At 46.3% G+C, this 14,262-nt stretch overlaps 1 protein-coding gene across 1 annotated transcript in view; it reads right to left on the reverse strand.

The window, feature by feature from the left end:
- Window positions 1–14,262, reverse strand: part of LOC136332051 (zinc finger protein 585A-like) — a 227,534-nt gene that overhangs the window by 54,583 nt on the left and 158,689 nt on the right. The window contains 3 exon segments of the mRNA XM_066271305.1: window positions 3,923–4,015; window positions 4,515–4,641; window positions 11,354–11,554. Coding sequence (XP_066127402.1) covers window positions 3,923–4,015; window positions 4,515–4,641; window positions 11,354–11,404 — 271 coding nt within the window. The 5' untranslated portion in view covers window positions 11,405–11,554.

The raw sequence follows: 14,262 nt of genomic DNA on the forward strand, positions 1-14,262 counted from the left end.
TAGTGGATAGAGCATTGGACTGGGCTGCGGAAGACCCAGGTTCAAGACCCCGGGGTCGCCAGCTTGAGCGCAAGCTCATCTGGTTTGAGCAAAGCTCACCAGCTCAAACCCAAGGTCGCTGGCTTGAGCAAGGGGTTACTCAGTCTGCTGAAGGCCCATGGTCAAGGCATATATGAGAAAGCAATCAATGAAGCACTAAGGTGTTGCAACAAAAAATTGATGACTGATGCTTCTCATCTCTCTCTGTTCCTGTCTGTCTGTCCCTGTCTATCCCTCTCTCTGTCTCTGTAAAAAAAAAAAAAAACACCACAAAACAAAAAAAACAAAGAGGATATACAGATGGCCAGGAAGCATTTGAAAAAATGCTCAACATCACTAATCATTAGAGAAGTGCAAATTAAAACCATGGTGAGCTATCACCTCACACCATTAAGAATGGTGCTCATCAACAAAACAACACAGAATAAGTGTTGGTGAGGATGTGGAGAAAACGGAACCCTCCTGCATTGCTGGTGTGAATTTAGACTGGTGCAGCCACTGTGGAAAACAGTATGGAGACTCCTCAAAAAATTAAAAATCGAACTGCCGTTTGACCTATCTACCCCACTTTTAGGAATATATCCCAAGAACACCACATCAATGATTCAAAAGGAGAAATGCACCCCCATGTTTACGGCAGCATTGTTTACAATAGCCAAGATCTGGAAACAGCCCAAGTGTCCATCAGTGGACGAATAGATTAAAAAGCTATGGTACAGCCTGACCAGGTGGTGGCGCAGTGGATAGAGCGTCAGACTGGGATGCGGAAGGACCCAGGTTCGAGACCCCGAGCTCACCAGCTTGAGCGCGGGCTCATCTGGCTTGAGCAAAGAGCTCACCAGCTTGGACCCAAGGTCGCTGGCTCCAGCAGGGGGTTACTTGGTCTGCTGAAGGCCCACGGTCAAGGCACATGTGAGAAAGCAATCAATGAAAAACTAAGAAGTCGCAATGCGCAATGAGAAACTGATGATTGATGCTTCTCATCTCTCTCCGTTCCTGTCTGTCTGTCCCTGTCTATCTCTGCCTCTGTAAAAAAAATAAAAAAAATAAATAAAAATAAAAAGCTATGGTACATATATACAATGGAATACTATGTGGCCATGAAAAAGAAGGAAATATTACTTTCTACAACAACATGGATGGACCTGGAAACTATTATGTTAAGTGAAATAAGCCAGGCAGAGAAAGAAAAATTGACCTCACTCATTTGAGGAATCTGATGAACAATATGAACTGAGGAGTGGAATAGAGACAGAGACAGGATCAACGAATCCAGAGGGAAAGCAGACAGAGGGAAAGGGGATGACAGACTGATAGGATGGGATGGGAGCTGAAAAGCAAATCCTGGAGGGAAGGGTGAAGGGTGTTACGGGGATGAGGACAGGTGGAGATGTACTGGGGAACACAGAGGAGGGGAGGATGTATTCAGGGGGACACCAGAATCTATGTAAACACAATAAATTAATATAAATTTCATGTTAAAAATAAATAAATAAATAAATAAATAAACCTGATTTACAAAATGCCTTCATGTGAAACAACTATATAGTAACAATCTTATGTCTTGTAGAATATATTTGTTTTTGGTCCATAGTTCTTGACAATGAATTTGTATAACCCCTGTAATTTCCTGAGAGAAGAATATGTATTTTTATATATGTAAGAAAACCATTACAGTAACAGCTGAGTTTATGCTAATGAAATAACTTAGCATAGTGTTTCAACACAGCCTCAGGAAAAAGCTAGTCATCATACAGAATAACTAATTAGCAGGCTACAATTTCAGCCCCAGGCCTCTAGAAAAGGAGGGCCTAGAAATTAAAGCTATATGAAATCATTTTTTAAAGTTTTCTTTTTTTTTAATTTTTTTTTTTTTTACAGAGACAGAGAGTCAGAGAGAGGGATATATAGGGACAGACAGGAACAGAGAGAGATGAGAAGCATCAATTATCAGTTTTTCGTTGTGACACCTTAGTTGTTCATTGATTGCTTTCTCATACATGCCTTGACTGCGGGCCTTCAGCAAACCGAATAACCCCTTGCTCAAGCCAGCAACCTTGGGTCCAAGCTGGTGAGCTTTGCTCAAACCAGATGAGCCCGCACTCAAACTGGAGACCTCGGGATCTCAAACCTGGGTCCTTCCACATCGCAGTCCGAGGATCTACCCACTGCACCGCCACCTGGTCAGGTTCCTATGTACCTTTTAACTTTCATATTTTAATCTATATTGTTTTACTGTAATAAATTGTAATTATACAGTCCACTCACGCCTTGACACTGTTTATCTTCTACATGAGAGGCAAAGTGGTCCTTTATAAAAATTAGTCAAATAATACCACTCCTTAGCTCAAAAGGCTCTACTTGTTTCTCAGCTCATCTGAAATAAAAGCAAGGTCTTAAATGGCCTCAAGGCCCTCCCCATTGACTCAGCAGTACAGGGCTGGCCAAGCATGCAGAAGTGCCAGGTTTGACTCATAGTCAGGGCACACAGGAGAAGCACCCATCTGCTTCTCCACCCATCACCTCCGCAGTTCTTTCTCTTCCTCTCCCGCAGCAAAGCCTCAAAGCCTCAATTGATTAGAGTGTGTTGGCCCTGGGCACTGAGGATGGCTCTAGGGAACCTTTGCCTCAGGTGCTAAAAATAGCTCAGTTGTGAGCATGGGCCCCAGATGGGCAGCACATCAGCACCAGATGTGGTCTTGCCAGATGGATCCCAATCGGTATACATGCAGGAGTCTTTCTATCTCCCCTCCTCTCACTTAAAATTTTAAAAATTAAAATAATTAATTAATTAAATGGCCTCGATAGTAATATGTGACATATTACTATCTCAGAAGCTCCAGATTTCCTTACTTCATGTCATTTTCCCTCTTGCTCTCATTACTCTATCTGGACAAGCTTCCCAGAAATTCTTGAAACATATTCACAATTCACCTCTTTAACCTTCCCACAGTCTCACATTTTATTTATTTATTTTTTGTGGCAGAGACAGAGAGAGTCAGAAAGAGGGACAGATAGGGACAGACAGACAGGAAGGGAGAGAGATGAGAAACATCAATTCTCCATTGTGGCTCCTTAGTTGTTCATTGATTGATTTGTCATATGTGCCTTGACTGTGGGACTACAGCAGACCGAGTGACCCCTTGCTCAAGCCAGTGACCTTGGGCTCAAGCTGATGAGCCTTGCTCAAGCCAGATGAGCCTGTGCTCAAGCTGATGACCTCGGGGTCTCGAACCTGGGTCCTCCGTGTCCCAGTCCAATGCTTTACCCACTGTGCCACTGCCTAGTCAGGCCCACAGTCTCATTTTAAAAACTTGAGTAAGGTGACTCATATCCCTCATCTATGTGCTCAAAAATTATCAAAGAGCCATTCCCACTCATAAAAGTGCAGTTCCTGGAAAAATATGCACAGTTCCACCAGCATCACTGAGCTCCGCATGTAAGGATCATCCCACGTGGTACTAGAAATGATAGAATTTTAAATGTCTAGTGCAGACAAAGAAACTACATTTAAAAAAGGAAAGAGGATAGGTGATTTCTGCTCACACACACGAATGAGCAATCAGACAACACTGAGGGAGAAGTCAGTCTGGAATCCATTTCACAGAACAGAAGGAGATTATCTTATGGAAACTGAGGAAACTTTTCAGAGTTATGAGAACTGAGTATGATGAACTTTGATAGAAGGGGAAAGAATGACATAAATGCAGCATGAAAACCAGGAGTGAAAAAGGTGTTTTTCTCTAAACATCTACAAGGAAAAAGAGTTCCCATGCGTGAAGGGGTGGTTTCAGTTTCTTTATTCTCTGTCACAGTTTTGACACCTTCTCTGACTAGAATGTGACTTACTGGTCACCCATCTTTGTTGTTCTCAGCCACTCACCTGGACAGACTAGACATTGAAGGTTAGCCTGTAATGTCCATGGTTCTTCCCCCAGTTCCAATGACAGCTTGTCCAGTTTGCTGGCTTGATATCCTGCTTGTGAAAAAGAAAAGAAAACTTAAATATATTGAATTGGGCAGGGGTCTGTCAAGCAGGAAAATTACACTTTAGGGAATGAACATCTTTCACATTTGGAACAAAAAGACCTTTCACTCAGGAGAAGAGAAATTATACCCCTTTTGTCTGGGGCCCTGGTCAGCAAACTGGCTCACGAGCCACATGCAGCTCTTTGGCCCCTTGAGTGTGGCTCTTCCACAAAATACCACGTGCAGGCGCTACCTTGATAAGGAATGTACCTACCTATATAGTTTAAGTTTAAAAAATTTGGCTCTCAAAAGAAAGTTCAATTGTTGTACTGTTGATGTTTGGCTCTGTTGACAAATGAGTTTGCCGACAACTGCTCTGCAGTAAGAGAACAATCTGAGATTCTATCATTTCCAGAGAACTACAGTAATTTGGAAGAGTTAAGCAGCTGAGAAAGAAAAAGCTACAAACAGGGAACCTCTGAGTGACACAGGGGAGCTGTCCTCACCCACTGACACCAAGTGGCTGTAGTTCTCCAACATCACGTCCCAGTACAGGTCCTTCTGATCGGGGTCCAGGAGCTGCCACTCCTCCCGAGTGAAGTTCACGGCCACATCTTCAAATGTCAAGGATTCCTGTCATACATAATACAGCCATATTTAGTGAAGTGATGTTCTTTTTTTTCATAAAGATTTTATTAATTGATTTTACAGAGTTGTGCATATGGAGGGAGAAGTATCAACTCATAGTTGCTTCATTTTTATTGTTCACTGATTCTTTGTCATATTTGTCTTGATCAGGAAAGCTAAGGTTTTGAACCACTGACCTCAGCATTCCAAGTCAACTTCATCCACTGTGACACCACAGGGAAGGCATAAAGTGATGTCCTTTTGGTCATATAAAAGTAAATTAAAGGAAATAATTCTGTTCTTTTTCTCCATATATAATTGGGTGGCTTTCTAAAGGTTTTTTTAAAAAAATCTTCTACCCTGGGCCCTGGCCGGTTGGCTCAGTGGTAGAGCGTCGGCCTGGCGTGCAGAGGTCCCGGGTTCGATTCCTGGCCAGGGCATACAGGAGAACCGCCCATCTTCTTCTCCACCCCTCCCCCTCTCCTTCCTCTCTGTCTCTCTCTTCCTCTCCCGAGGCCGAGGCTCCATTGGAGCAAAGATGGCCCGGGCACTGGGGATGGCTCCTTGGCCTCTGCCCCAGGCGATAGAGTGGCTCTGGTCGCAACAGAGCGACGCCCAGGATGGGCAGAGCATCGCCCCCTGGTGGGCAGAGCGTCGCCCCCTGGTGGGCGTGCCAGGTGGATCCTGGTCGGGCGCATGCGGGAGTCTGTCTGTCTCTCCCCGTTTCCAGCTTCAGAAAAATACAAAAGAAAAGAAAAAAAAAATCTTCTACCCTGGCTGTTAGGCTCAGTGGAAGAGCATCAGTCCACCATTTGGATGTCCCAGGTTCGATTCCCCATCAGGGCACACAGGAGAAGCACCCGACTGCTTTTCTACTCTTCCCCCTCTCATCCTTCTTTCTCTCTCTCCCTCCTGCAGCCATGGCTCAATTAGAGCAAGTTGGCCCCAGGCACTAAGGATCGCTCCCTGGCCTCCGCCTCAGACACTAAAAGGAGTTCAGTTGCTTGAGCAATGGAGCAATGCCCCAGATTGGCAGAGAATCACCCCCTAGTAGGCTTGCTGGGTGGATCCCGGGTCAGGGCACATGGGGGAGTCTGTCTCTCTGCCTACCCTCCTCTCACTGAATAAAAAAAATTTTTTTACATTGATTGAGGGGAGAAGGAAAGGTTGGGGGAGGCAGAGGAGAGAGCAAGAGAGACAAAGAAGCAACAAATCATTCCATTTAGTTGTTCCACTTAGTTGTGTACTCATTGGTGGCTTCTCCTATGTGCCTTAAAGGGGGATTGAAACAGCAACATTCGTGTGCTGGGATGACACTTTATCCACTGAGCACCCCAGCCAGGGCTGGTATTTTTCTTTTTTGTTCTTTTTTTTTTTTTTTTTTTTGACAGAGACAGAGTCAGAGGGTTAGAGAGAGAGAGACAGATAGACAGGAAGGGAGAGAGATGAGAAGCATCAATTTTTCCTTGTGGCATCTTAGTTGTTCATAGATTGCTTTCTCATATGTGTCTTGACCATGAGGTCACCTCTATGATCTCACGCTCAAGCCAGTGACCCCACACTCAAGCTGGTGAGCCTGCGCTCAAGCAGAAACCTTGGGGTTTTGAACCTGGGTCCTCTGCATCCAAGTCCAACACTCTATCCACTGCACCACAACCTGGTCAGGCAGGGCTGGGTATTTTTATTAATACATTTTGATAGAATCAGAATTCTAGTCAAGTACTAGGTCAGTGAATATTCTTCCATTCATTCAACAATGTCGGAAATGGAAATAAGTTTAACCTGACCCGTAGGGTAGCACAGTGGATAGTGTTGGCCTGGAATGCTGAGGTTGCCTTTTGAAACCCTGGCCTCACCTGGTCACAGCACATACAAGAAGAAATTGCTATGAATTGATGGTTCCTGCTTCTCCCCCTTTTCTCTATCTCCTCTTGAGAAAATCAATAAATAAAAATATTAAAAGAAAAAAATGGTTTTGGCCCTGGCTGGTGGCTCAGTGGTAGAGCATCAGCCTGGCATGTGGAGGTCCCAGGTTCAATTCCTGGTCATGGCACACAGGAGAAGCAATCATTTGGTTCTCCACCCTTACAACCCCCTTTCTCTCTCTCTCCCCGCCCCCCCCCTTCCCTTCCAACAGCCACAACTGGATTGGTTTAAGTGCTTAAGTCCCGGGCGCTGAGGATGGCTCCATGGAACCTCTGCCTCAGGTGCTAAAATTAGCTTGGTTGCAAACATGGCCCCAGATGGGCCGAGCATCCATCCCATATGGGAGTTCCTGCGTGAATCCTGGTTGGCGTGCATGTGGGAGTCTGTCTATCTCTCCTCTCACTTGGAAAAAAAGAAAAGGTTTCAGTGATATATAACATTAAATGCTCTTGCTAACACAAAAACATCTTCAATCTCTACATATTTGAGCACTGTAAAGAAAAAAAACAGTTCAGTCTCCTTCCTCTGCAGAGAAAAACCCAGGTCTTCCCTCCTGTGTGTTTCCTCCCTGAGAGTGTCCTTTACTATGGAGACACCACCAGTAGTAATTCTCTGTGACACCAGTGGGCTGTCCTACAATTTAACTCAATTCAGACACTATTGCCCGAGATAACCTCAGATTGCACAGGTTAAGCTCTGGGTCCTGTAGACTGCCTCCCCCACCCACAGCTTCAGATCTAGTTGCAAAATCAGGCTGTCACCTGGGCTTCTGACTAACCAATTATAGCTCAAAGCTTCTAAGAACCTCCTACTTGGATCTGAATTGATAAGAGCAGCCTGACCAGTGGTGGTGCAGTGGACAGAGAGTTGACCTGGCACTCTGAAATCCCAGGTTCAAAATCCTGAGGTCACTGGTTTAGGCACGGGCTTATCCAGCTTCACTAACATAATCCCAAGGCAGCCGGCTTGAGCCCAAGTTTGCTGCCTTGAGCAAGGGTTCATTGGCTCAGCTTAAACCCTCTGGTCAAAGCATGTATGAGAAGTAATCAAAGAATAACTAAAAATGATGCAACTACGAGTTGATGCTTCTCATCTCTCCATTCCTGACTCTCTCTCTCTCCCTGTTTGTCTGTCTCTCTCACAGAAAAAGAATAAATAAAGGAAAAAGAAAAGAAAATTTGCTAGAGTAGCTCACAGAACTCAGGGAAAGAATTTACTTATGTTTAATGGTTTGTTATAAAAAGATATGATACCGGATACAAATAGACATACAGTTGCTTAGGGTACGTACAAAAGGACCCGGAGCTCCCATCCCCCTTCCACGCTTGCCTCCCTCGCTGCACCTCCCTGTCTGTGCTCAGCAACCCAGAAGCTCTCCAAACCCATACTTTTGGGATTTTTCTTTTTTTTTTTTTTTTTTGTATTTTTTTTTCTGAAGCTGGAAACGGGGAGAGACAGTCAGACAGACTCCCGCATGCGCTCGACCGGGATCCACCCGGCACGCCCACCAGGGGCGACGCTCTGCCCCTCCGGGGCGGCGCGTTGCTCTGCCGCGACTAGAGCCACTTTAGCGCCTGGGGCAGAGGCCAAGGAGCCATCCCCAGCGCCCGGGCCATCTTTGCTCCAATGGAGCCTTGGCTGCGGGAGGGGAAGAGAGAGACAGAGAGGAAGGAGGGGGGCGGGGTGGAGAAGCAAATGGGCGCTTCTCCTATGTGCCCTGGCCGGGAATCGAACCCGGGTCCCCCGCACGCCAGGCCGACGCTCTACCGCTGAGCCAACCGGCCAGGGCCGGGATTTTTCTTAATATATAGAATTAACTCCATTTTAAGCCTTTCTCCCATCTCAAAAGCGCTGCCAATCATAACTTGCACTTTCCAGTAGCTGACCCTCACCCAGAATCCCACCCTGGTCACCTCATTAGAACAAGGACATTCCTGTCATCCAGGAAAGGACAAGGGTTTTAAGAGTTTGTGCCAGGAACCCGGGTCAGAGACAAATATATGTTTTCTGTCATTTTATAAACATTTATTTGCCAATATCAAATTATATGCTACTTATGACTACTAAAACAACATTACAAAATTCACCATGAGCAGTTGAGTCAAAAATAAACCAATAATGAAAGACTCCAGATGTTAGAATCACAAGACAATGCATACTAATTTCAGTGGTTAACATAATTAAAAAGCCTGACCAGGCAGTGGCACAGTGGATAGAGCATCAGACTGGGACACAGAGGAACCAGGTTCAAAACTCTGAGGTTGCCGGCTTGAGCACAGGCTCATTTGGTTTGAGCGAGGCTCACTAGCGTGAGTGCGGGGTTGCTGGCTTAAACGCAGGATCATAGACATGATCCCGTGGTCGCTGGCTTGAGCCCAAAGGTAGCTGGCTTGAGCAAGGGGTTACTCGCTCTATTGAAGCCCTCAAGTCAAGGCACATATGAGAAAGCAATCAATGGACAACTAAGGACTTGCAACAAAGAATTGATGCTTCTCATCTCTCCCTTCCTGTCTGTCAATCCCTATCTGTCCCTTTCTCCATCTCTGTCTCTGTCACACATACACACACAAAAACCCCTATAATTAAACAAACAGTATAAACATGTATAAGCCACAAAAAAATTATTACATGATTAAGCAAATTTTTAAAGAAAAACTACTCTTCAAAGATTATCTACATTAACATACATATGTACAGACAAATGCGTTTGTCTATGTGCATATGTGCATGTGTGCATCATTAGGCAGGATTGATAACATATTAGATAAAATGAATAACAGTGGTAGGAAACATGAGACGTAAGGTCTGTCAAGGACTGAATTGAAAGACTCCGCCAACCACATCACCTCTACATAGCACCATCACAGACCGAAGGGAACTTCAGACCTATGAGCCAAAAAGCGCAAAAAGCCCTCAAGAAACTGGTCTGCCTTCTCCTCATGGTTGATGCCTATGTGATATAATAAGAAATACACACACTTGGTCTTTAGCCTGTTTGGGCACAGGACCTCCTAAAACCCTTGGAATGTCCTAAATGAGAGGGGTAAGAGGGTCATCCTTTGTTATTCATAATCAGCCCCTTTCAAACATACCTGAGTTTACTCTAATGAGGTGACTCTTGGTGGGCTCAGAGATACCTTCACAATGGGGACTGGTTGCCAAGGGAACCGACCTTGTGATTAGAAGGTTGGAACTTTCCAGGAGGGGAGAAGACTGGAGACGGAGTTACTCAACAATGACAATGGACTTAACCCAGCACACCTATGGAATGAGACCTCCATAAAACACCCTAACTGCAGGCTCCTGGAGGTTCCAGGTGGTGAGCACGTGCAGGTGGGGCAGGCGGCGTGCCTGCAGGGGCCCGGAGGGTCCTTGTCCTTTCCCTCTCACCCTGCCCTGTGCGTCTCCTCCGTCAAGCTGTTCCCAGGAGAAGCCTTTAAGATAAATCAGTAAATTTAACTAAAGTGGTTTCCTGAGTTAGTAAGCAGTTGTAGTAAATTATTCAACCTGAGGGCAAGACTGCCGGAACCTCAGATTTGTAGCCAAGTCATAGATATGGGCATCCCAGGAACTCAACACTTGACATTTAAAGAGAGGGCAGTCGCTCTGGCCGGTTGGCTCAGCGGTAGAGCGTCGGCCTAGCGTGCGGAGGACCCGGGTTCGATTCCCGGCCAGGGCACATAGGAGAAGCGCCCATTGCCCTCCGCTGCACTTTCCTCTCTGTCTCTCTCTTCCCCTCCCGCAGCCAAGGCTGCATTGGAGCAAAGATGGCCCAGGCGCTGGGTATGGCTCTGTGGCCTCTGTCCCAGGCGCTAGAGAGGCTCTGGTCTCGGCAGGGCGATGCCCCGGAGGGGCAGAGCATCGCCCCCTGGTGGGCAGAGTGTCGCCCCTGGTGGGCATGCCGGGTGGATCCCGGTCGGGCGCATGTGGGAGTCTGTCTGACTGTCTCTCCCTGTTTCCAGCTTCAGAAAAATGAAAAAAATAAAAAATAAAAAAAATAAAGAGAGGGCAGTCTTGTGAAACTGAGCCCTTAAATTCATGGGGTATGACAGTACCACCAGGTGATTAGTGTCAAAACAGAATTAAACTGGACATAGTCTGGAGAGCTGGTTGGTTGTTGGTGTGGCAAAACCCACACATACGGTGGCCAAAGTGTTCTGAGTAGAAACAGATCATCGCAATCCCTCCCATGTAACTCACCACGGCTCCCCTATGCCGGCCGTCAGAGACATCACACACACACTGACAGCTGATGGAAAACACAGGCTCTCGCACAGTCACATGTGACATTCCAGCATGAACACGGAGTATGAATCCTAGGAATAACATATTCCTGAACCAATATACTTCATTGCACTGTGTTTTTTTGTTTGTTTTTTGTAACAGGGACAGAGAGAGAGACAGAGAGAGGAACAGATAGAGATAGACAGAGGGACAGACAGGGATAGAGAGACAGGGAGAGATGAGAAGCATTAATTCTTCACTGAGGCACCTTAGTTGTTCATTGATCACTTTCTCATACATGCCTTGACCACGGGGGGATGGGGGGGGCTACAGCAGAGCCAGTGACCCCTTGTTCAAGCCAGCGACCTTGGATTCAAGCCTGTGACTCCACACTCAAGCCGGATGAGCCTGCACTCAAGCCTGCGACCTCAGGGTTTCGAACCTGGGTCTCTGCATCTCAGTCCAACTCTCTACCCATTGTGCCACCACCTGGTAAGGCTAACTGCACTGGTTTCAACAGACAAATCGATTGAGAAGTAAAAGAAAGAAGTAAGAAACCAAAAGTCACCTGGGCCTGGATCATGTTCTTCTGACTGAGAGGAGCAGGTGCTAACGGCATGCTGCGGCTCTAGCTCTTCCAGATCAGCACTACGTTTCTCATCAAAAATGTGAGTCCTCAGTCAAGAGCATCCCCAGAACAAACAATAGCAAGTCCTGGAATCTCCTCCTCCTCCTTGATCCCCGTTCCTGGGAGGCGAGCACCTGTGGGCTGCACAGCAGATTACTCTGAGTGGCACATCCTCTTTGGGCCCAGACGCTCTCACTGATGCTGGGCACTCACCTTAATCAGGGCCCCGAAAGAGCTATCTGTCCTTTTATTAAGTGTCCAGAAGACTTTCCATCTGGGCCAATAAAACAAAACAAAACAAAACAATCAGACTATCTGGGATGTACATCTTACTTTTTCTTAAAGTGGAAGCATTAAGACAATGAAAGGGATGTGGGAAGGAGGAGCAACACAGTGACCCCTTAGCACCCGGGACCCTCAAGCAGATCAGGTTTAGGAAAGCAGACATACAGACAGTTAGAATACACACATTTTTTCTTTTAAACCATGTGTATCCGTGCACCTCTTTAAAAGTCTTCTTATGCCCCAGGTGCATAGACTTCTATTTAAAGAACATTGTGTTGCCTAACCTGTGGTGGTGCAGTGGATAGGGTGTCAAACTGGGACACTGAGGTCCTAGGTACGAAACCCCAAGGTCATCAGCTTGAGCGTGGGATCATCAACCTGATCCCATGGTTGCTGGCTTGAGCCCAAAGTTTGCTGGCTTGAAAAGCAAAGTCACTGACTGGTGTCCAAGGTCACTGGCTCAGCTTGAACCCCTCCCACCCCATCACCCCCATCAAGGCAAGTATGAGAAGCAATCAATGAACAACTAAAGTGACTCAACTACTAGGTGCCGAGTCTCATCTCCCTCCCCTCCAGGCCGTTTCTCTCTCTCTTGCTAAAATAAATAAAATTTAAAAAGAACGTTGTATTAAGCAAATAATAAGCATTATCTTAGTTCATTTCTCATTACTATTCACTTTTTTTTTTTTTTTTTTTTTTTTTTTACAGAGGCAGAGATAGACAGGGACAGACAGACAGGAACAGAGAGAGATGAGAAGCATCAATCATCAGTTTCTCGTTGCGCGTTGCGACTTCTTAGTTGTTCATTGATTGCTTTCTCACATGTGCCTTGACCGTGGGCCTTCAGCAGACCGAGTAACCCCTTGCTGGAGCCAGCGACCTTGGGTCCAAGCTGGCGAGCTCTTTGCTCAAGCCAGATGAGCCCGTGCGCGACCTCGGAGTCTCGAACCTGGGTACTTCCGCATCCCAGTCCGACGCTCTATCCACTGCGCCACCGCCTGGTCAGGCACTATTCACTTTTTGTTACTCTACCGAGTATTATATGTCTTAACAAATACAAGATACTGACTTACTCTGAGCGGCACATTCTCTTCAGGCCCAGATGCTGTCACTGTTGCTGGGCACTCACCTTAAATCAGGCCTCCAAATGAGCTATCTGTCCTTTTATTATTGCTCTAGCAGTTTTTATACCTGGGTCAATAAAACATAACATTCAGAATATCTGGGAAGGTTTGCCTACCTTTTTAAATTTGTTCCATTTAGCCTGACCTGTGGTGGCACAGTGGATTAAGTGTCAACCTGGAATGTCACAAACCAGCACTACTCGTAATTTTGCAGGTCTAGAGTGGGAACGCAGGGCATTAGAAAATAAACACACAGCGGTAGAGCGTCGGCCTAGCGTGCGGAGGACCTGGGTTCGATTCCCGGCCAGGGCACACAGGAGAAGCGCCCATTTGCTTCTCCACCCCTCCGCTGTGCTTTCCTCTCTGTCTCTCTCTTCCCCTCCCGCAGCCAAGGCTCCATTGGAGCAAAGATGGCCCGGGCGCTGGGCATGGCTCTGTGGCCTCTGCCTCAGGCGCTAGAGTGGCTCTGGTCGCAACATGGCGACGCCCAGGATGGGCAGAGCATCGCCCTCTGGTGGGCAGAGCGTAGCCCCTGGTGGGCGTGCCGGGTGGATCCCGGTCGGGCGCATGCGGGAGTCTGTCTGTCTCTCCCTGTTTCCAGCTTCAGAAAAAATGAAAAGAAAAAAAAAAGAAAAAGAAAATAAACACAGAAAGAAAAAGAATGGGATCGAGAGGTCTTCTGGTGGCTGATGGCTTACCAAAAGAAGGCTGCACTTCCAAAAGCTTTCTTTTTATAGTGTAAAGCAAAGCCCTTTGCAAATCAAACAGGGTTCAGATACAAAGAAGGCTTAGATACAAAGTCACATTTCTGAGGCAAACCAAGAATTCTCCCAAGTGCAGAAACCCCCCCACCATGCATAACATCTTAAGTTCACAAAACAAAGGGTAAAAAGAAAACTGCCTCCAGTCTCTTTGGTGGGCATGGGGGATGGGACAGTAGAAACCATCAGCATCACAGCTAACACGGAGCTGTGGGGAAGGGCATGTAAATCGCCTTTACCAATTTAATCAAACAATCGGAGTTTGTGCGGAAGAGCTCAACCCTATGGCTTAAGTCTTAAACTGCGAGGACTTTTGTCAGCTTGTAGTCTCCCACGCTGGAATGCCTAGGTCGCCTGTACAAAACCCTGGGCTTGCTCACTCAAGGCACACAGGGGAGTTGATCCTTCTCCTCCTCTCCAACTTCTTCCTCTCCTCTCTCTAAAATCTTAAAAAAAAATTTTTTTTCATTTAGTTTTGTACTCACTGATTGCTTCTTGTACATGCCCTGACCAAGGATGGAATCCATGTCTTTGGCAGACAGGGATGGCACTTTATGCACTAAGCAACCTGACCAAGGCCACCGCCTTAGTTTTTTTAAAGTACAAACAGAAAGACTTAAAGGGGTGTAAATATGAGGAGCAGCACAGCATGACAGCTAAGAGTCAGGGGACTCCACAG

Source organism: Saccopteryx bilineata, chromosome 3, assembly GCF_036850765.1.
Source record: "Saccopteryx bilineata isolate mSacBil1 chromosome 3, mSacBil1_pri_phased_curated, whole genome shotgun sequence".
Taxonomy (NCBI): domain Eukaryota; kingdom Metazoa; phylum Chordata; class Mammalia; order Chiroptera; family Emballonuridae; genus Saccopteryx; species Saccopteryx bilineata.